A 25,204-nucleotide genomic window follows, 5' to 3' on the forward strand; every position below is an offset into this window, starting at 1 on the left:
CCCTCAAACAAAGCATTACGACAGCCCAGAGATTCAGGATTCAGGCTTCTCATTTTCAGGATTTTTATTCTCATAAATCATACAAAATGATATAGAGAACATGCATGTTTTTGGATGGCTACAATGTGCAGTTATGGCTATTATGCATATGAATATAATATAGATGTGCAACTAAAACAGGGACAATACAATTTTAGTTAAATATGACAATTTTTACCAAAGGATAATAGTCAGATTTCGTAAGGAAACTAAATTTATCAATATGGGGATTATTGCAAAAACAGCTAGAGAGAATACGTTTTCCTACATCATCTAGAGCTGTGCATGATAGGATAACGTAAAATTCGTCACATACAGCGTTGTGGTTACAGATTGTACATAGTCTATTTTCTGTGTTAATATTACACCACCTGCCGGTTTCATTAGTTAATCTGTGATTACACGTTCTCAATTTTGTTAACCAAACACGTTGTTTCAATGGGAGGCTGGTTAAATAAGGTTCTAGATGGACCGTATTCTTATATAGGGAGTAATATTTACCTTTTGATGACTTTTGAAGGTCAGGATTCCCTGATTGCTTAAACTGATCTATAAGTGTGTATTTACCAGAGTTTTTCAGCCAGGCTGCGGAGGGAAAACATTGGGACTGCCATATATATGATAATCCAACATTTTGAAGCATACTTTTTACCATATTTAAAAGATCAAATTGAATGCCCATAGAGGTGGACGCATTAGACACCCCAAAGCCTTCCCGCCCCCTCAATCTCATTATGTAATTATCTTTACAATGGGAGGGCGTGGATTAATTAACGCTGGGTCTCTTGACAGCATTGTGTTGAGCATTTTTGCAGACATTTATTTGTTTGAAGATGTCAAAAATGAAAAGAAAGCATTCCTCAGTTTTTCATGTTGGACATAATCTTAATATCAGTCGTTTGTTTGTGGTACTTCAGTGCTAGATGTTACAGAAGAGAGTGTCGACCTAGCTATATTTTAACACTTAATAGGCATGATAAAGAAAAACCTCCTATATGCAAAATCGTACTCTAAACCACTTTAATTTTAAGAAAAATGCCTTTAGCATCTGACTGTGGATAAAATTAAGTCAATTAGAACGATTTCAGCTAATTATAGAGACTTAGCGACTTAGCTGACACAAATAAAAGGAAAGAAGTCATGAATGTGACTAAAGATGTAAATTGAATTGAACATGAATGGGGTTTGCAAAGAATAGTTGCACCTCTTAGATCAAACTCTAGAGGGGTACCTATACCTTCTAATAATAACACTGATCTTACCATATACAGATAAATTGAGGATGACAATGGTAATTCTATTATTCCTGTTGTAACTATAGAAGATAAAAGATTCACCCTTACAAATCTCTATGGACCTAATATGGATGATCGAAATCTGTATATAAGCCTTTTTGACAATATTTGTAATGTTGATAATGAATCCATAGCTATTGTTTGGGAGTGGAATTCGGTTGTTGTTCTCACAATCGATTTGAAAAAATATATAATATGAGCAACACATGTCATCGAATTCCTTCAATCCCTCACTGATATCTGGAGAGACCTAAATCTGGTCTTAGGGAAGTATACAGGGTGGAGAAAAAGCCCAGACAGCAAGCAAGGTTGGACGTTTTCTTGAGTTAATAACACATGATTCTGATGTCATACTTGGCTATAAAACAGATCATTCAGTCATGAGCTTTACTTTCTAAAACACTATGAACCAGTAAAGAGGGAAGGTATACTGGTACTTCATTGAGTGAGTGAGTGAGTGAGTTTAGTTTTACGCCGCACTCAGCAATATTCCAGCTATATGGCGGCGGTCTGTAAATAATCGAGTCTGGACCAGACAGTCCAGTGACCAACAACATGAACATCGATCTGCGCAATTGGGAACCGATGACATGTGTCAGCCAAGTCAGCGAGCCTGACCACCAGATCCCGTTAGTCGCCTCTTACGACAAGCATAGTCGTTGATTTAGTAAGATCGCTCCTGGGTAACACAGTTGAAGAATACTTAGATAAGTAACCGAGTGGTGACAATGTTACTGATGATTGATAATAACTTATTCTTGGGAACTCTTCTAATGAAAGTTAGAGGAAAATCAATCTCTTCTTCATCTTTACTTAAAAAGAAAACAATAAATAAGACCAGTGAATTGGAAACTAAATCAAAGACTGTGAAGATACTGGTAGACAGGATTTTCAAAATATTAACGCAGCCGTCCTATCTGAACTTACAACATTAAAATTAGAACTGCAACAAATCAAAGAAGACAAGAGGAACTCAACTCAGAAACAGAATGTGGGAAAGGTGAGGAAGCAATAAAATATTTTCGCCAATTAGACAATAGAAATTATGTCAGAAAAACAATAAATAGAATTGTTACAGATAACTTTGGGGAAATTAATGACAGTAAATCAATCTTAAATGAACTGAAATAATTTTATTAAAAAAACTCTATTCCTCAGACAGAATTAAGGACACGATGACCACCTAGACAATGTAATAACTCAAATCTTCAGTGACCAATTTAGAGACGAATTGGAAAAAACAGACATGAATGAAATATCACTGGCAGTAAAAAACATAATAACTAATAAAACCCCTGGAGTTGATGGGAAACACTTAAGATTTGGATCTTTATATTTATCGATGATGTTTCAAGAACAAATAGCATGTCTCTTACCGTGAAGAGAGGAGTTATCACTTATATACCTAAAGCTAATAAACAAACTGGATTTATACCAGGTAGAACACTTAGTCAAAATGTATGGTTATTAAATGATCTAATGTTTGAAACAAAGAAGAGAGATGTCCCTGGTCTGTTGAGTTTACCTGACCTCTGAAAAGCTGTAGCCAGAGTTTCTAAAGATTTTATCAACTTTGCATTACTAAAATTTGATTTGAGGCCACAGATTACACGCTGGATCAATCTCTTAACTTATGATACAACGTAATGTGATTTTTTTTTCAGAATAGATATCTGTCTGATTTATTCCTTAATGAGCGAGGCAAAGTGATCCGATATCCCCTTATTTGTTACTTTTTGCAACTGAAATCCTCGGATGTATAATAAAACAAAGTAATGATATGAAGGGTATTGTAATTGATGTTCAGGATTATAAATTAGGACAATATGCTGATGATACTGAATTATTTGGGGATGGCTATAATTAAAGTTTGTATGCTGCTATTGATACCATTAATACCCTTTCATAGGTCAGGGTTAAGGACAAATACAAATAAAACTAAAGCCATCTGGATAGACTGTAATTCGAGTAGCAGAGATGTAATTTGTCAACATTGGAAAATACAGTGGTAAAAAAAAGAATATGAAGTGTTGGGTCTTCAGTTGACACCTGATGAATGACTTATGGGTAAACAACACACGAAAGAGCTCGAGACTTTAAGAAATTACTAGACTACTGGCAACGTAGAGAAAAAGACATCTGACACTGATTGGAAAAATCACTGTATTTAAAATATTGATTCTTTCGAAACATTGAATTCTTTCCCTAATCCACCTGATGAATTTACAACTTCCTTAGATTTATTTGGAATGACAAAAACGACCTTAAGTAAACGGATCACTTTATTAATGTCATGAAATTAAAAGTATTTGAGAAAAACAAATATGAGTAGTCCATGCAATTTTCCATTAAAATGATATATTACCATAACATAATTGAAAATCCTTTTTGGAAAGATGTTTTACTGGCATTTAATTTATGTTGTAATAAAAATACCTTAGAATCAGACAACACTAAACGAAATTTATCACAACCCCTGTGGTTAAATGAAAATTTCAAAAACCATAATCACTTTTATTTTTAACAATTAAGAACCTTTGCAATGAAGGTGGTTTCGTGTCTCCTGAAGATCTGAAGCTCAAATTTGTTATTAGAGGTGCATTATATGAATATTTTTTGTATATCATACCTGAGTCACGGAAAAGCACCATAAGACCATAATAACTTTCTTCAGACAGATTTCAAAAGGGGTTCAAAATTATTTTATGATAAACTTTATCTGACAATATTAAACTTCATATTTGCCTAAAATGACAAATAAAATATTGTGTGGTATTGATGTTGATTGGCATATGATTTTTAATATTTGCAGAAAGAATGCGAAAGATATAAAACTTAAAGATTTAACAATGTAAATTTTTGCACAGAATAATTGATACAAAAAAGAGCTTTTGAAATTGAAACTTATTCACTATGTAGCTTTCGTCATGTGGACAGTGAAACGTTATGTCATGTATATTGGGAATGTAATGTAACCAACTTGAAAACTGGATAATCCAAAACATGCAGAAATCTGAAATAACAAAGGCTTTGGTATTTCGGGAAACAAGCCGTTGCTAAATCATATAATCTTTTCTGCAAAAAGCCATATATTTATATACTTGCAGTTTGACGAAAATAGTTCCAAAAGTTAATAACATTTAAAAAAATTTGAAAGACATCTACATTGTTGACAAAATCAGGAACAATAACTTTGATAAATTTATCCTCTATTTCCAAGCTCTAATTTCATCTGTAATGATGCCTGGGCAGCGAATGGGACGTCTCCCAGAAAACACTGCCTTGTCGAAACAACCAAACACTCTCCGGAGGATATGAGGGCACCCCAACATTGCAGCCTTCTGCATTACCCAGATTGTCAGAAGGGCCGTGCTCCCTGTGGAGAACCCGGACACTCTCCTGATTTTCGCCAAGAGTCTAGGAGGTACCAAACCAATGGCACCGAGAACAGTAGGGAACCTGACGACAATGCAAGCGAGACATTTTATATGCGAGGTCCGCATATGTATCATGCTTTTCCAGAATCTTGCCAATGACATTGCTGTCAAAAGGGGCAGAAAATCCAGTGATATAAATAATGTCATTAGCTTTATCAAAATGAACACGATCAGCTTTTTTCTGAGGCTGTATATAGTCATTTTCCATGACTCCCTGGACATGCTGAGGGTCGCACTATGGATGGACCTCGGGGTCAAAGTCACAGGGATGGCGGAGACGGTAGCAAAAGCAGCGAGCCATGTCATCATGTTTCTTCAGATATGCTGTTTGTGCCAAGGAAGGGCATCCACTGACAAGGTGTTGGACAGTCTCTGTAAATTCATTGCACAGACGACATCTCGTATTGATATTTTCTTTAAGAATTACATTTTCGAGTGGGAAATGACTGGTCCTGAGCAGCAAAAAGGAAGCCCACAGTTTCACATTTGAGACCAGCCGACTTCATCAAGGCAAGGGAGTCGGTTGGATTGCTGTTCTGTTCCACACACTGCATGTACACACGATGCAATGGCTTCTTAGACAGATTTTCCATAAAAGGACCGACTCTGATCAGACTTGGTGACTAACTTCACCTGGTTTACTCCCATCGCTGTACCGTCCTTCAGTACATCGCCGTCATCAAAATCAACCTCAGACTTCAGACTGTGTCCAGCAACCTTGGCACGCTTGAAATGGCTGTGGAATTCGTTGCTTTCATTGTGAGTCTTGACATACATCACCAGAGGATCATGCGATAAATACGTGCAAAGGTACACAATAAAATTTCTGTCATGAAGAGCCTCCACATGAAACACCGACCTCCAGAATTGATTGGTAAATGATTGAGAGAGGAACGAGGGTGGTGGGCTCTTTTATCAGACATGATCCTTCTGGTCAGGCACTCTGGGTTTCTTGCTTGGTCCAATCAACTACTCCGAATAGGAGAAGACTGGCACAGTAAAAATAATGGTGGCTTTGACCTTGTTTCGAGCATTTAGCTCTGAACTCTAGATTTTCTTTAAACTAGATTTATACTCGGCCGGAATGTTATCATGAATCTGGGCATTCTGAAGCTTGTCTCGAACTTGTATTTCAAGATAGGTGTGTGCCTGATCTTCCACAATGTGCTCAATTACTCCTCCCCCTGGTAACTTGACTGATCCATCAATGGTTACCTTGCCACGTTTCAAATGAACAGTAGTACATTTGTCGAGTCGAAATGTCATGCCAATATGATTAGAAAAGGACTCGACAAGGAGAAATTCTTCAAACTGGTACCTCCTTTGGCAAGACGCTCGATGTCATCCATGTACAGGAGATGAGTAAGAGGTGTTGGGGATCTGTGTTGAGGAGGGCCGGGATGGTAACCCTCCTCCCTTTTGAGCAGAAGACTCAAAGGATTAAATACAGACAAAAAAACAAAGGACTGAAGGACTGTCCCTGAAATATTCCACTTATTATTATTGTGATGCTACGAATCGGTGAACTTTGATCATGCCATTGTACACACTTATTAATATGGAGTTATTGCATATACCAATATTCAATCTTGGGAACACATAAAAAATACATGTGGCCCGCAATATTACTTTTTTTTTGTTATTTAATATATAACATTAGCTTTAAAACTGAGTGTCAGGACTTACACGATGACTAGCGATTGAAGAATATTTCTACTGATATTATTCTTAATTGAATAATATTCATGACTTTTAAACATATTGTACCCATACTGTGTGACATCATATTTATACATATATATATATATATATATATATTTATACACAGATATTACTATCACCTTATCATATAGATGTTATTTTAATCATGATTATTAATGACAATGATCATAATAGCATAAAAAGTAAGCTACATTATATTGGATAAGTTGGAAGTACCCTACATGGAGAGGTGCACTTAGCTGTTAATACACAGGACGTACTGGATCCCACGTGATGGATGAACGCTATATCCCTAAAGGTGAAAGATAATGGGTATCGCACTTAAACAAAGTCTTAAAGTGTGTTTGATTTTTCTGATACAACGTTTAGTGACGCACGTAAGAATATTATCGATTGTGCATATGTTTTGAAATAGATCCATTATGGGTTTTTTTCACTTCAAGATAAGACCTTTAGACGATCTCCTTCTGATACAACAACAATTACAACAGAACTACCACAAACACACATTCCTCTCCCCTCTCCCTTTTTCTTCTCGACTACTGGAGGAAGTCCAGGGAACTTTACCATATTCACTCATTCGATATTTCACAGGACAGGCACAGGCGGCCTGCATGCAAGATCTCAATGTTTAAGCATAGGAGACCTGTTTTGTACAGGCGACCTGCATCCGGGATCTCCATGTTTAAGATGACAGTTGGTCTGTGTTAAAGTTCTTCATGTGTAAGAACAAGGGGGCCTGTGTTAAGAATGTCTATGTTTCAGAATAGGGGCTACAGCGAAGATCTCCATTTAAGCATAGGGAGCCTGTTTTGAAAGTCTTCATTTTTAACCACAGGTTGCCTGTGTGGATCACTATATATTGCCAATAACACAAGAGACCAATGTTGAAGATCTTCAGACATTACCAATAACACAAAGGGCCTGACCTGTGTAGATCTCCATATATTACCGGTAACTCAACGGGCCTGTGTTAAAGATATCTACATATTAGCATTAACACAGTCAGCGTGTGCTGGAACTCCACACTTCCACCTACGAGTCTCCTGTTGGTATCTGCGTGCGCCTTGGCCATGCCGGTTTAAGCAACTAGATAAACAGTGCAGATAGCTGAAGCGTTCGTCTCATAATACATCAATAATTAAAACTTCTGTCATACACAGAGCTTTAATGTATTTTTGACGGTCTTCTAACAGTCTCCTCACAGCATCTCATAAATAGTTCATAAGATTGTATCTACTGAAAGCGATCAACTGCAGTGATACACTATGAAGACCGGTTCATTCCGTCCCTGTAGCGATAATTGGATCTCGCATCCGCAGCATAATACCAATAAGGAAACGCTGTCGCATCTTAGCCAATCAGAATCGGACGGGTGCAGGGTAAAACTCCCTAACACCAAACAAGTAAGGGGTACAGGACCCACCCTCCATAGACGGTGCACGTGTTCAAGGTTTACGACTTTCGTCGATTCATTAACCGCGGTGCCTTGCAGGCATGCCATTGTCAAACCAGAGAAATAGAAATGCGTCATGGTGTTTTTCTTTCACTACAGATGAGTACATAGCTATACATGCAATTTCATTTTCATTTTTTACTGGTAAAGTACTCCATTGTTTCTTGCTCCAGATGTTGATATCATTCGGGTTGATCATGGGTACTTTGGTACACTGACACGGGCGAATCCAAATGTTGAAATACAGGTGCTTCAGTATGTACCATTGCTCTTTTTAAATCAAACAACATACTTTTCACACAAAGTGTACCGATGAAGCAGTCCATTCACCGAACAATATAAACTATGTTCATTAGTTTAGTTGGTTTTTGTTTGTTTCTTTCTTTTGACAAATGAATTGAATGTGTGAGACAAAGACACGGGATTAGAGCCCAGGATACATGAATCCAGCAACTAACACTATGAGTGCTTTCTGTCTTGAATAGTTCACTTTCTGTTGAAAACCTTTATTTCTATAACACCACGCTTTACATAAATAATTAGGGGAGTGAGTTTTTATGCCGGTTTTAGAAATGTTCCATCAATACCAAGACTAGGGACGCCAGACATGGGCTTCACCATTGTACAGTGGGTGAATCAAACCCAGATCCTTGGACGTGACGAGATAACGCCTTAACCACTGGGCTACCCCACATAACTAGAGGATTGTTTATGGACGGAGACAACAGGTGTGTCCCATACAAAGAACCAAAATGTGAGTGAAACTGCGTATGTATAAACAGACGCTTTTCACAATAGTCCAGCGATGTCATGCCGTAGAAACCATTATGGGCTGAACAGTTTGTGCCCGCGTGCGGAATCGAAAGGGCTAAGTGAACAGTTTATACCCATTACCCCAAATAACAGGTGTTGAAGAACGATGTTAAACCTGCAGGTGTTCCTGTTACCTTCTAAGAGATGCAGGATTTTGATTAGACTCAAGCTTTCTACTTTTCAACTTAAAGGCAACGTACTTACAAATAGTTGTACTTGTGTTTTCCCCGTACCAATCAGTGTTTACAACAAGCAGGTTGAATAAACAGCACATCCATCATATCCAAAGAGCAAATTTACACGGTATGTTCAAGATGTGAAAATATACCAACTAGGTATTGATTCACAGATTCTGATTACTATGAAAGGATGTCACATTAGAAAATGCGATTAGGTTATCTTTGACCCTTCTTTACTTAAGAATAGGAATCTATATATAAATTGTTAATTCGCTGTGTATTGCTACCCGGTCTTCCAACACTACTTTGGGAGTGTGGGACTAACTAAACCACATAACACAGATGATTTAACTATCTTGTTGGTGCAATGTAGCTTTCCTCTTGCTTTTAGCAGTCGTAGCTACCTTAACTCTCCTGCTGACGAGAGGTGATTCCCATAAAGCTGCGTTGTAAAAACGTAGCTCACATGGAGCTCTGGTGCAGATGTTCCGTTCCTGAGAGGTAGCTCTCATAGATGTAGCTCTCTTTTTCTTGAAATTTAGCTGTCACAAAGCTGCGATGTCGCTCTCTATTGCCAAGGCACTGCTCTCACAAGGCTGCCAGATTGCTTGGATGAACAACTGGGTTCAGTCTACACCCGAAATCGTTTTCCAGAGTGATTTCAATTTGTTTCATGTTGTCAGAATTGTAGTGTACTAAATTTAAGTACCCTCTTTGGGTGTTGCCTGTTCTTGAAACGAATACTCTCAATCTTGGTCAAAGCAGAAAGTTCCATCGTAAAACCTTACTTCAGTTAATACTGTTCTTGGCCGAACGTTGACAATATAACAGTGATGGTAAAATGTGGTCAGCGAAATTTCAGGAACAATTACTCAACCTTTCCTGATTTATTTATTCAAGAGTTATATACGGTCTTTAAAATCTAGTTACTTCACTAAATATAAGTCAGTCATGACTTGCTGAAATCAACCCGGATCTTCACGGGCTGATGATACAAAGTGTTAATACACCGCGACTATCCAGTTGGGTAAGTGTCAGCGGAGATCATGATTCCATGATATGCCCTGAACATGTATATGGATAATTACCAACGTAATGAATCTGTGTAACTTGTAATGCTCAGAACACGTTTTGTGCACAATATTCCTTCATTAAACATCCATGGATATGCCCCGAACATGCATTTGGCTATTTACAAAAACATATAACCATGCACGTGTAGAGTTATCTGTTGTGAATGACCCACCGATATGTTCATTTGTACAACCCCTTGATCTGGCTTATTACACACGTGCAATGCAAGCTACTGTTATATCAAACCTTTACTGTTGGCACAATAATAAACACGTGCTATGCGGGAGATACTTGCGTGCGTCACTGTGACACACTGGTTAACTGCACAATGATAACACACTGTGACACACTAGTAAACTGTACAATGAAAACACAAAATCAGGTGTGCGTCACTGTGGCACACTGGTTAAATGTACATTGATAACACACAATCAGGTGTGCGTCACTGTGGCACACTGGTTAACTGTACAATGATAACACACACTCAGGTGTGCGTTACTGTGACACAGTGATTATCTGTACTATAATAGTGAGCGAGTTTACACAGTTTTACACAGCACTCATTCCACCCATATTCTGTAACTTCCATTCGTATTGCGGCGGTCTGTAAATAACGCCAGGTAATCCAGTGACCAACAGCATGAACTTCGATCTGCGCAACTTGGAACCGATCACATGCGTCAACCAAGTCAGCGAACCTAACCACCCGATCACATTGGTTGCCTCTTACGACATGTATTGGTTGCTGAAGAACAATTCTAGCCCGGATCTTCACATGTCATCTTTACAATAATAGGCACCAGCAGGTGTGCGTCACTTTGACAAGTTCGTTGTCTTTACAATAATAAATGCAGGAGATGTGCGTCACTGTGACACAATCTGTACGATAGTTAACACGGGTTTTGCGTGATAGTCTTAGATAAAGTGTCTTTAGCCTAGAGTATGCAAGCGATATACACTCGGTCGGATTTAAGATCCCAAAACCTTTAGAAGTCTGTGCTGTGCTGATTCAGAAACACCTGTCATGTGCACACTAAGCGAGTCACAAAGTAATTACTTTTCTCCGAATTGAAGAGAAATCATTTGAATAGAAAAACGATTTAGCAGCAGTAAAGTTGTTTGAGCAAGGAGTCTGTGCTGTGGACGTGCTGTTTTCAACAATTCATATCACGTAATAATATTTCCAGGAGAACCCTGTACGAGGTTTCAGTGACGGTGCCCACGTGTACAGTGTGTACAGTCTACAGCTGGTCCACGCAGGACACTTGTACAGCATATAATGCCACGCTGTACAGCAGACGCTGATAAGTTGGTTTTGTCAGTGTGAACATCCGGGACCTGATCTCTGTGTTTTGAAGGGTTCTGTCGGCCACGGCCTTAGAGAGACGACAACTAGATCTTCTCAACAGACATTTTATAATAGCGAGACACACCTCGTACGCAATATCTGCTGTTTTGATTTGGCGTCTACATTGATACACAAGTATTAAGCTTTATCTGGTGAGCATTATTATGTTTGTTTATGTGTGTGGTTTTGCGTGTGTTTGTGTTTGTGTTTGTGGTTTTGCGTGTGTTTGTGTGTGTTTGTGTGTGTGTGTGTGTGTTTGCGTGTACGTGTGTGAGTGTACGCGTGCTTGCGCACGTGTGCTTATGTGTAGAATAGTGTGCCTTTCTTTGTATATGTGTTTTGTCACAAGAGAGTGCCATTATGATAAAGATGTAACATGAAAACACGATGGTTGAATCAATACTAGCAAGAAACTCCGTGATACCTATAGGTAATGTGTCATAAATATAAATTTTAGGATTTGGGTTTGGGTTTAAATTTTATATATAAATTTATGTCACTGATAAAACTTCATATGACTTCCTGGCATATAATTCATAGATTAAAGTCACAATCCAGCCTATAAATCAATAAAGTGATGAGATGCCTTACCTAGAAATATAGAGTTTCCAGTGATCGAGAACAATGACAGGTATTACGTAGGTTAAATCTGTCACCGCGTTTGACAGTGGCGATGCTCTATATAAACAACGCGCTTACGAGGTACGATTAATCAGGAAGAGAGACGTTAAACAGGAAAGGTAGAATATTTCATTTTCAGATTGCAATGCTAGAAAAAAAACTTCTACAACTCACGTCGACATTGGTCATTGGATAGATGCAGTGGTGACATCAGACATGATGTGAGAGGCAGTTTTGTTTTAATTACCGATTGGCTTCGCTGTAGGTCATGTTTGACTTTGTTTACATGAAAGGTTTCTCAAGATTTTCATCGCTTGAGGGCATGACTGTTCGTATACATGAAATTAAGATATCTGAACTCCTACCAAGCGTTCGTACTTATGGAAAGAGGGGTGGGGTGGAACAGAGATCAATCGCCAGAGTTGCGTCCCTTTGACGAGTCAGGTACCTGTGATTGTGGGTCCTCAGATTGCTCTGATTGTGTGTCTAGCTTTCTAAACGCCGAACTCTTGCTCATGTGTATCTATAAAGTGGTAAATCTAAGAATTGCATTACTTTGGGCTTTCCATCTACACAAAACTCATATTGTAAAAATATTGATCAAAGTGGCGCTTAATCTTCATTCCCGCTAAGGTATATGTCATTGCAATCAACCTGCATTATAATATATTTATACATTATCATGTAGTCTTTGCAAGCAGTACACCGTCAGTGCAATACCCAGCGCAATAACGTCATCTGTTCGGACTGATATGTCCCGCCCACACACAGTGCTATGGCTTGTGCAGATTAGTCACCCCAAACTCTCTCGCTGACTGGAGTAGGTACCAAACAATACTTACCATGAGTCACAGGACTACAGAGTGTGGAGCTTCGGGTTGTCATCACGTCAGTGAAGCCACACCTTTCCTGAAGGACAAGATACCAGTAATCTCTTACACCAGTGATAGAAGTCTATTTATATCTTCTGTATAGATGGAAACTGACCAGGTCCATTGACCTTGTACATTGTCTAAGTACATTGATGGGGTTCAGCACGGGGTACTTTTACCTACTCCTTGAGCACCGATACGTTGAGAAGGGTCAATGACCAGGAGAGGTGGAGGAGTAGCTTAGTGATTAAAGCGCCGAAGACCCAGGTTCGAATCCCCATATGGGTACAATGTGTGAAGCCTATTTCTGGCGTCCCCTCAGTGATACTGCTAGAATCTTGCTAAAAGCGGCGTAAAACGACCTCCTTCACTGACCAGGTCCATTGACCGTCAACATATACGGAAACTGCAAAAAACGTTATATTTATTGGGTGTTTAGTTCTTTGATTAGATTTCCCCAAAGACGCTTATGACGCAAACTGCGCGACCTATACCAAACCATTATTGTCAACTTTGTCTGAAATCAGTTACATATCATCCCAAGTTTCACACGTGGATAAACATGCCTAGTGCTAGCGATTAGATGTCTCACTGAGAACGTGGGTCGAATCCGGGATGATGCTCAACCGGAGTAGACAGAGATTGTGCATTTTATTCAGGAAGTGTTTTCCCAAATGTGACACATATTAATTTTGACACACAAAATCAGAAGGCAATATAATCCACGCTCGTTTAGTTAGAATCTTTCGTAACTGGCATCACGATCTTCGAGTGAGTGAGTCAGTGAATACCATGGGTAGCACGGCGGGGATTCTATTGCACCGAGACACTCGGCATGGAATATAAACAACACTATAAACAGGTATAAGTCTGTGTGAATATGCAGATACATTATTCAAAGAAGTGAATAATTCCCGTAACTGACTTCAACGTGCGCCAATTAAACAGCGGTGTTTAGTCACGTGATCGTATTTAATATTCATGAACTGGAGTATCTGTCACTCTCGAGGGAATCAAGTATATATTCAATGCAATACATGTATTTAGAAGCGTCTGTTCGAATACATTAACCACAGGTTATACCAGGCGTTTAGTCTCTGAAGTTGTTTGAACTTTCCTATGTTAGTGTTCGTTCACAGTCGCACAAAACAATTCATTAGTTCATTGTGGAGAGTTAGCTAAAGTTTAACAGGACAACATTTCGGCTTAACGTTTTATTACAAACTAATGGTTGTTAGTAAATAGCAAGGTTTGTAATAATGTTGTTATATATGTAACATACACTAACTCACGTGAGTTCGTTCGTGTTCACTGTAAGAACAACAATGTACTGGTGTGTGTAAATGTTTATTTGGAATAAATATTATCCCGAAGAGTAAATCCATGCTCATATATTTTCACGTGTTGAGCAATTGCTACCCGGATCTGACCGGATTTCATACGTCACTTGATTTCTTGGATTCTAACTCCGGAACACTTCGGCAATATCCGCCCCACTAGGTCCGGGATGACCTGGAAACAACGCACGGCCTGACAGGAGCGTTCTATTCACGGACTATTTGTTCGCGGCTTGAGACAACTTGACGGTGTGATGCGTCATTGTGTCTGTAGGTTGTTAACTGGATAAGGGTTTGTTTTGCTTTTGATTACAGGTAAAATCTCAGGTGCTCCGGAGATGAAGGACCACAGGTACCTTCCGCTAGAGACGATGCTTGGTGTGTGGATATGTTGCAGTTTTCTTTTCTTTCAAGGTGAGCTGAATTAAGTTGTTACCTGTCAGTTTCTCCACGTTATCCCTATCTGTTGACAGTCGGCTATGTGTTTCAGCAACAACTAGGCCGTATATCCCGCACCGTGTTTTGTAGTGTAGTATAAATGGGGATGAAAGCGGTAGCATAACATACCGCCACCTTAAGAGCAGCTCGTCGCCTTTTTTATCACCGTCTTAAGACAACGAAAACTTATTGTTCCTCAAAGTTTATCAAAGTTGTCAATTTTAATATGTTATTTATATTTTGATTGACGTTTTGCAATAAATAAAGAGTGCACCGTGGCACGATGTACACTCCACAATTTACATAAGTAGATCGTGGAATAAATTTCTTAGATGTGGAAGCTATATTTATATTACATTTCCCTTATTGTTTTGCTTCCTGGGTTTGTCGTTCCATGTGACATGTTTCCCTAGTACCGTGATCTACCTTCAGTTATTAGTAATCTATCGCCCGTTATATATTGTCTTGTTATTTAATGTAAAAAGTTTTAGATTTAATTATTGGTTTTAAAATTGATATTTGTGATACGCTTGTAGTTTTACTGTCCTTCGTCAACAGTTCTAATGTTATTGATCTATAAAATACCCGAGAATTATTAATTGTTCTTGTCACGATATGGATGAATTATTGCCGATGTGGCGATAAATATTAACTCACTGACTATATGACATATGGTTGGGATGTGATCTAGCCCACTGAGTACTAATCAGTGCAATGCTTATATATCTTAGTAATCCATGCTCCTCTGATATAGCAGTGCTACAAATGTTCATCTCGTGCGATCTTAATATATTCATATGCTCTTCTCTTCTCTTCTCGGTGTTCTATATCTATTTTCTCACCTCATATCTTATGTTCACTTCGTGTCGTCTACATCGATTAAGTTGAAAATATATGCCACAACATAGGGTTATTTGATTTTTATATATGTATATTCTCCTATTTATCCATGGGTAAAAAATGGGAACGCATGTTTTCCCAGGTGATACAAATGTTATCCTGTGTGAAATAGTGTTCCCTTGCGATGTATATGTTATCCCATTGTTAAATACTTTCCTCATGTGATATAATATTGCCCCCATATGAAGTGCATGTTTCCTCGTGTAATATAATGTTATCCCCCATTTGAAGTGCATGTTTCCTCGTGTAATATAATGTTATCCCCCATTTGAAGTGCATGTTTCCTCGTGTAATATAATGTTATCCCCATATGAAGTGCATATTTCCTCGTGTAATATAATGTTATCCCCATATGAAGTGCATGTTTCCTCGTGTAGTGTAATGTTATCCTCGTGTAATATAATGTTATCCCCATATGAAGTGCACGTTTCCTCGTGTAATATAATGTTATCCCCATATGAAGTGCATGTTTCCTCCTGTAATATGATGTTATTCCCCATATGAAGTGCATGTTTCCTCCTGTAATATGATGTTATACCCCCAACGAATACGTGTTCACAGTGTGACATAAATATTACCCTCAAGTGAAATGCCAGGTTACACCTGTGATATGAGGGCGGTGGCGTAGTCAAGTGGTTAAAGCGTTCGCCCGTCGTGGCAGAGAATCGGATTCGATTCTTCACGTGCATATAATGTGTGAAGTCCATTTTCTGGTGTCCCCCGCCGTGATATTGCTTGTTCATTGTTAAAATCGGCGTAAAACTAGACTCACTCACTCGCTTGTGTGAAGGTTATCCCTATATGAAATGTATTGTGCTTTCCACAGACACGAGCGGTGTGAACTTGGGCACCACCCAGAGGTTTGATGGCCTCTACAACAACCTAGGCAACCCCACAGACGGCGGGACAAGTGAGTACAGGAATTCTTTCACCAAGATTCACCTTCCAGTTGTAGATTTAGAAGCAGCCATAAATGTTGAAATTCCATGACAACCAGAAATTAATGTGAGTTTTGCAACCCCAACGACCTGCGATTGTTCCGCAGATAGCACACCGGTGTGAGACGCCGCCGTCAAGGGTCACTCGGTTCAGAGGAATGATTTAGATATCAAAGATACTGCTTCTTAAACAGACACACAAGAACCATACTAGTCGTTTTAGTCTGTATGAAGGAGCCAAAATGTATTTGAAAAATTGTCACAACACAGTTATTCTCAGGACAATTTACATGCTTAGCGAAATGTGCACGCATGTACGTTCGCATGCACGCACACGCACACGCACACGCACACGCACACGCACTCGCCTGAACGCCCTTCACAACCATATTTGTGAAAAAATGCCTATATATTAAACCGCATTATTTTTTAACGCAACAACGGACAAGATTCAAATACCACGAATATTATCCACCCGACATTTAACCAATAGCAACCCCCGGCGATAAAGGCAATAATACACTCCGGATATAAACAGGAACGAGCGCTTACACATCCAACGCGGAAGTCAGTTTGGGAAAGTCCCGTACACGTCCTCGCGTGTTTGTTGGAGGAGGGTGATAAATCCCTTGACAAACCATTGTGATATGAGGCGTGACACGCTCGGTGCATACTGTGTGCAGCTGTATACTAGATAAGCTCCTTACGATATTCATATCCCACTTTCCCCTCCCCCATGTACAATTCGATAAGTGAAGTGAAAATTTACCAGGACAAATAGAAAATATTGTGTACTTGTGAATGACAAGCTGGTATTGTGGATTATATCAAGTCCAGTCTTGTAAATGAAACCTAATATTTTATTACACAGTTTGTGCTGTGCTGACACGACAATACTGAATAGATATTGTTGCCGACATACACGTCTTGTAGACCTGCCAGAGTTACCGGCCTTGGTATGATGCTCCACCAACCACTCACAGGTGTACTTGTCGCCAACACAATTTCCGCATCCTTGTTGCCGTTTATGGACGCGGCGCACCGAATATTTTTACGTTTCTAATCCAGCTCATTTGTGTTCCGAATACACAAGTCGAAGTATCTGATCGCACTCGTTCGTTTTCATCGGTTCTTCCCGGGCGATAAATACATTACCTGCAATGTCCGTATGGAAACATATTTGACCTGAGATAATGAACTAGTTACAAAAAAAACATCTCTTTAGAATTAGACTTTCAAAAAAATGATCGTGTGAATGGAATACAGTATGAATCTGATATAGAGGATTTCCTTGATTTCAAGGGATATTTGTTTTCAAAAGCCGCTTTATGTCTCGCAGTAGTGTTAGGAAATATATTCGAATTTAAGATTTGAATACATGTGTTTAACAAATAAATAACATTTCGTATCTGTATATTGGTGATACAATTTATTTGATAAGATTATATTCTTTTTAGACAGTTAAGCCACACAAATATATCCCCCTAATAAACTTGCACAGGTAGCCGGAGCCATTGTTGACTTATCCAGTGATATTTAGTATGTCCGGGGTTTGTTTTGGGTGCATGTTGTAACATTCTGTCAGTTTGGTATCCTTATTCTAAATATAAACAAACCGTAAAAATACAACAGTCATCACGTATGACAATTTGCCTTGTACTTGCATCAACCTGATGTAGTCTTAATGTTCATAATTTATACCTGGTATAACACGTCATCCCCCACTCCGTCTGTTAATGCTTACGATATTACATTGTATAAGTAGAAGAACATACAATAAACTACACTTATACCGAATACATTAGTATCGATCAGACGGATATAACGAACGTTTTGTCCAAGCTTTTTGTTGTATATATTTTCTTCGTGATAACCGTTGTTTATAGCGTTGTTTAAAGCTAGATACAGCAATAACACTGCTATATGTAGGCGGCTAGCAAATAACCGGACAGACTAGTGACTAGTACATCTAGCACATTCGATGTCACCAAGTCGAATATCCCCCCCCCCCCCCCCCCCCACACACACACACACACACACACCACCCCTGTTCAGTTCCCCGGACAATGTTTAGGAGACCTATATCTATCCCCACACTAAAATACGTATGTAACTTACCCGCATGTCGGTACATAACAATGACTTACGTATGTGGTTTATGAAACGATCAATATGAATCGATCAACCCCTCATAGTTCCGTCAGCCGGCGTTACTAGGTACAGATAAGCATCATGTCACTTACAAAACCTTTTGGGTTTAGTTTATCTAACTATGTTGGCCTACCACGTCAGTACATAAAATAAATGTTGTACAAAAACACGATGCAATCATTATTCTAATCCGCACAGTCTACCGTTGAGCTTCTTAGGTTTTGACACGAATTCAATTTTTTTTTCCAAACTCCTCTGACGTAATATCACATCCAGATCTGATGATCCCTTACAAAATCCAGTTTACCGATTAAACATTTTTTGTGAGTATGTGAGCTAGACAATGAAAGAAATACATGATAATTATGTTCGCGGCAACTAGTGCCAGTCACGACTCGGGGAAATTAAAATTTGTAGGTAAGCATCCGAGGCGTGACACGTAATCTTAAGTGAAAATACAGGTGATATTAGAACCGACTTCTTATACGTACTGCATCACCTATTGAATGCTCTCATCAGTGTGTCGAATTGATCGGGTTCTACATCTGCGACATGCCCCGGGGTATTGTGCGGGTATATTAGCTATTAGTTGAATGGAAACGAGCGAGATAGCCTACTTAATGTTAAAGAGACGTTGATATCTCTGTTAACTCCAGCCCCTAGCCTCATTATCGCAGTGTCGGCGAATACATCACAATAAACCACACAGAAGGTATTAAAAGCTGTTTAAGTAATCCAATAACGGTACACGCATGAAAGATGGCTACTGCATCGTTTAAGAAAGATTTTCACATATACTCCTGCTTAATGTGACATCGGACATACTTAGATGTAGCTACATTTTATTCGGGTTTTTTCGCTTGAACGTCCTTGTCATAATGTATACGTCGGTACTAAGATTTCTGTCAATGTCCTCTCATTTCATCGGGAGAAACCTTGTGTTATTGCTGATTTTCAGTGGTCCATTCATTGTAACAGTTCTTTTACCATGTACACCCACTGAGATCTGTTTCTCAAGATAACCAACACTGGATGGTTTTGTGTTCTTATATCTAGAGACATAGGTGTTTGATCACATTCCTAGGTATGTAACGTGGATATTACAGGTAGTGTGGTATTCTGAACAGTCTGCCCACGGGTATTGTCCAGGTGTAATGCGTGAAAAGTACCGAGATAGTCGACTTAAGGTTATTAAACTGCTTACAGCGCGGCTATCTTTAGCCCGTGGCTTTATTTTTGTGGACTCGGAGAATGCATGGCTTAATTATGCGCTGATAATGTGCTCTCAACTTCCCAACAAAGCTGATAACGGTATCTGTCGGGATATAGATGCTTGATAGGCATTTTAGAAGATGCTATTTGCAGATTACATCTTCGTTTTGTTTCATTGATTTGAATGAAGATGACATTCAGAAAATACTTTATGTTTGTCGGGATACAGGTCGTATATTGCAGAGAATGACGTAATATAACAGCGAAGTCACTCGATCACTCACTATATCCAGACAACGCGCCTTTCACATATAAACTACATTAAATATAGTTGTGTGGAGGTTGAAACCACCTCCTACGTGAGTGAGTTTAGTTTTACGCCGAACTCACAAATATGATGGTAGTCTGTAAATAATCGAGCCTGGATTAGACAATCCTGTGATCAACAGCAAGAGCAATTTGGTTACGATGACATGTGACAAGTCAGTGAGCCTGACCACCCTATCCCGTTAGTTGCCTAGGTTACTGCAGATCAGTTCCAACCTGGATCTTCACGCGTCCCACTTACTTCGAGTTAACCCAGACCTGTGAAGATTCTGGCTAGAATAGGTCTTAAACTACCCATACTTGCTACAAAAGGCGACCATGGTTGTCCTAAAAGGCGACTAACCGGATCAGGCTCGGGGGTCAGGCTCGCTGATTTGGTTGGCATATATCATCAGCTCCCTATTGCGATGGTCACTGGGTTGTCTGGTCCGGACTCGAATATTTTCAGACCACCGTCAAATACCTGGAATATTTCTGAGTGCGACGTAGTTGCGACACTAACGAACATGTTAGGTGTTTTACTGAAGGTTAATATAGCAAAAGATCAGTTGGTAGAATCATGACTGCTAAATACTCTCAACACATCTTAGTCACACGATATCCACACTGCATCGGCGTTTTTCATGTCATGCCCTATACTGCTCTACATGAAATAACACCTTGAACATTTTTGGGGTCGAACTTGGACGCTCTGAATAAGGCGCAGACCGAGAGAACTGTTTACATTCTAAATTTCGTTTCACTCTTCTACATTTATTGATAAAATCATAAAACATAATTGTCCATCTTATCATATTGAAATGCAATGCCATCAGGTCAGCTATGAATGATGCAAACTCTGTCGGCGTCAGTTGTTGACTGTAACACATGGCATCCACGTTTTGCTTCAGACCAGCCTTTGGCAAGGAACATCACTTCCAGCTACACCGACTTCACCTACATACCGTCTGGTCAGGAACGACCCAACCCTCGCTCCATCAGCAACGACCTCTTCAAGGGGGACGCCGCCATCCCCTCCTTCTACAACAGGACGGCGCTCTTCGCTTTCTTTGGTAGGTGCATGGTTTCTCGTTGTGTATACTCGTACATCTATGTGTAGATTGAAGCTATTGTGTGATCACATTCCTCTGTGTAAAAAGTGACAATTTTGCGATCTTATTCCTTTATTCATAGTGACAGTTTTGTTATCACCTTCCTTTGCGTGAATAGTGATATGTGTGCGATCATATTCATCTATGTATAGTGACAGCTGTGATCACATTCCTTTGAAAAGTGACCAGTTTTGTAATCACATTCCTCTGTATAGTGACCAGTTGTGTGATCACATTCCCTTATACACATATATAGTGTGTGTGTATTATTAGGATCCTTTCACAAGTAGAAGATGACTGGTTGAACAAGGTATTGAGCTGGAATTGTTTTCTGATCCACCTGACACGTCATAAAGTATATTTATAGAAAATATGTGCTTCGAATAAGAACGTCAACTGACTTTGCCGCTGGGCTGAGTGATGGACCGTGTGTTTTCACTGGTGTTCAATGACATGGATGTGGAAGCAGTGAGTGCTGCGTCCGTCATCCATAACTTGACTACTATACCGTGGGATTAACTCGTCTTGAATATGGGGCGGGTGTGTCATACTGTAGAGTTGAACGTTCATAATCATACCCTGTCGTGTGAGCACTAGCAGGTGTAATGTCCGCATGACGAAATGACGTACAATATTGACGTAACCTCTCCCTTACGGTATATCGTTATTAGGGGTCATTTTAATCGTTTTTGTGAATGTAAGTGTCTGGGGATGGGGAGAGTTGCGTTTTGGGATAGAGCAATGTTGATAGTGATTGGCACAAGACACATTAACGATCAACATCCATCATCGTGTGTCGTCTGCTACCAACACTGCACGTGATCCTTGTCAGTTTAAAACAATCAAGCTTTGTCTCGAATCATGACTACTTATAGAGAAGTGGGAAGTTGTCAGTGGGTATGACCGACATGTTGAATGACGAGACGGATAACGGTGCCTTTTGCTAAACACCGATTTATTCTTATGGGCTTTGATGATATTTTGATAATCCTGTCAATGATTAAATGATATTTTTAGTATAATAAATCAACCGCCGAATCTACATTGTTTGGAAAAGAAACAGTAGCCTACGTAATTGAAGAAATGGGATTTAGTTTTTTTTTTGTTGAATGGATTGTCTGACGTCAGTGGTGATAGATTATCCTGTTGTGAAATTCTTGTCTACAAGGAGATTCCAGTATGTGATACGACCCATTGAATGTGCGTTAACGCTTATCGTGTTCAACAAATGAAGGGGTGTAACTAGTGTTGGGTTGAAGGCTCACTCACTCTCCGATTCCAGAGAACACAACAGTTGTAAAACAAACATATATCTTACACTTCAGGTCAGCTTGTTCAGAGAGAGATCTCGGACACCGATGACGCCACTTGTCCAGTTGAGATCATTGAAATACCTATCCCGCGTGGAGACCCCGACTTTGACCCCGAGAGCAAGGGAGATAAGTCCATGCCTTATGAGCGGATTGCCTATGCACGAAATTCAGGCCATTCGCCCAACAACCCACGAAAACAGGTTCGTCCCTGCTTAGGTCTCACAGCTCATTAAATGAAAATCTGTTAGTATGAAAAAACGAATCCTTTGACAGGTGTTATAATTAAGGTAACGCTATGAACAATACTTGGTGAATGAGATTTTCATCATCATCACCATCATCATCATCATCATCATCATCATCATCACCACCACCACCACCACCACCACCACCACCACCTTCGTCATCATTTTTCTTATATTTGATATCTCGGTTAAATATTTGGAGTATACCTTAGTCTTGGCGCTGAGATTGTTATATACAACTATCCCTTCTCATTATTCTGCCCACTGCAGATCAACAAGGCGTCCAGCTATATCGACGGCAGCTTCGTGTACGGCAGTTCCGTGGTCCGCACCGGCTACCTCCGGGAGCACGACTCTGGCAAGCTGGCTTGCCAGGACAACTGGGGACGCTACCCAAAACTAAACGACATCCGACTTCCCTTCAAGATGTACCCCGATTGCAATCAGAAGATGATCAACCCCGAGGAACTGTGGAGTAAGTGTTGACAGGGGGTAGTCATCCAGGTTATATTTAGGGGTGGCATCACTTCATCTTGTGCACGGGAAGGTTGCTTGACAGTTTTATCAGAACAACATACTGACGCTCTTTCTTGTCCGTTTGCAAGACGTTGAGGGAAACCTTCATCTTTCCAAACGACAAATCATGCACGAATCAGCACCAGCAACACGCCATCCAAAGAATGTCATGGTCAGTCATATGCCAAAGAGTTTACCCCAATAACCACGTGAAGGCGTGAGTGTGTTCACGGCATAGGCCGCCGACAAGGTGGGCTGAACTTGGCAAGGCTCTGTCAGAGGAGTGAAACTGACTTCCTTAGATCACCACTGACAACCTCATAGTTAGTCGAGTGAATCAATACACGGCAAGTTGTGTTAGTATAACGCACTAAATTAATTGTAGTTGAAAAGAAATATCACTTCTTTCCTCTCTGTTAAGTAGAAATATCACTTCTTTCCTCTATCGTCACTGAAGAATCTTGGCGACCACAATATCTACTGTCATTCTTCACAACCGCTTGTGCTTTCAACTCGTTATAAAATATGATCATAATGAAGATACCTTAAGAGACGAATATTTGTAACATTTTTTTAAATTAAATACCACGTGCTCTATTCAAAAAAGTTCTGTATTAAATACAGTCTTGGATCATTTTGGACTTTTTAATGCTTATTATGTACACTTTTCAACAATGGTCATTCTTTTACGGAAGGCCACGAGCGAGAAACAATATGCAAGGTTACTGAACAGAAAATATTTCTAAGGGCACTTCAGTACGTCTGGTGATTTGTACAAAGCACACTGAACAGTAGCTTCGACATTAATCGACGCGTTTCCGTTTTCCAGGACTAGGTGACACCCACGTGTACGAAAACCCCGGTATCTTATCCCTTGGCGTGCTGTTCTTCCGTTACCATAACTACCGTGCTGACCACATAAGGAAATACCACCCCAATTTGTCCTCAGACGAAATCTTCGAGCGTTCCCGGAGATGGGTGATTGCCTCCCTTCAGGTAAACCTTGGTCCCCATCTGCTTGCAGTGAGGATGCCAGCAACTCTCATACTGTATCCCGAGTTTGACCTTCCCAGAATTACGAACACCTGTCTCAAAAGTACATCCCAGAATTCACAGTCAAAATGCGATATCACAGACAAGCAGACAAAAAGCTAGAGTTAACTGAAACTATTGAAATAATATGCTACACAATGTCAGTGTTCACTTCCACCATCTTTGTTTCGTTTTTGTTAAGTCATGGATTATATTTGCGTCCTGAAAATACCCTCTAATTAGAATTTCCGAATCCTGTCCGACAGCCTCTGTAATTGTCCTCTCACTGTTTACTCTGCTAATGATGGCAACGTGTAAGCTCGTAATGAGTGGCGTAACTCTGTTTCCAACTACAATAGATGCAAACGATGTTAACATGACATAACCGTGCCTGACACACAATCTATATGCAGGTGTTATACGTGTTTCCTGTACTTCCAGAAAGTAATCGTATACGACTGGCTGCCGATGTTGCTGAACACGTCTATCCCGAACTATACAGGTACTCAGCTTGATAATATTCCTGGAATCACCATCGTAATGTATCAGTATAACTTCCGGAGTACACATACTACTAAGTACTACTAAGGTAACATTATCATAGATCGCCTGCAATATCGCATCCTCGGTATACCTGCATGGTACAACATCACATTTGGGGGGGGGGGGGGGGTAGAAGTATTGTTTTAATGAACGAGTGAGTTGCTTTTACACTGCTTAGAACAATATTCCAATCCATCACATCTTGTCAGCCCATTGTGTGAACCTTACGAGCACGGGTATAGGACTGGTAAACATAGGATGAAATGGGATTCAAACCCACAACTGCTGTGTTCTGGCTTTACCGA

General features: G+C 39.7%; 1 protein-coding gene across 1 annotated transcript in view; it reads left to right on the forward strand.

The window, feature by feature from the left end:
- The window catches only part of LOC137298051 (dual oxidase 2-like), a 60,180-nt gene that overhangs the window by 13,488 nt on the left and 21,488 nt on the right, over window positions 1-25,204 (forward strand). The window contains exons 2-8 of the mRNA XM_067830097.1: window positions 14,509-14,607; window positions 16,358-16,441; window positions 21,050-21,211; window positions 22,576-22,763; window positions 23,079-23,283; window positions 24,154-24,320; window positions 24,798-24,858. Coding sequence (XP_067686198.1) covers window positions 14,532-14,607; window positions 16,358-16,441; window positions 21,050-21,211; window positions 22,576-22,763; window positions 23,079-23,283; window positions 24,154-24,320; window positions 24,798-24,858 — 943 coding nt within the window. The 5' untranslated portion in view covers window positions 14,509-14,531. The remainder of the gene's footprint in view (window positions 1-14,508; window positions 14,608-16,357; window positions 16,442-21,049; window positions 21,212-22,575; window positions 22,764-23,078; window positions 23,284-24,153; window positions 24,321-24,797; window positions 24,859-25,204) is intronic.

This window comes from Haliotis asinina, chromosome 10, assembly GCF_037392515.1.
Source record: "Haliotis asinina isolate JCU_RB_2024 chromosome 10, JCU_Hal_asi_v2, whole genome shotgun sequence".
NCBI lineage: Eukaryota > Metazoa > Mollusca > Gastropoda > Lepetellida > Haliotidae > Haliotis > Haliotis asinina.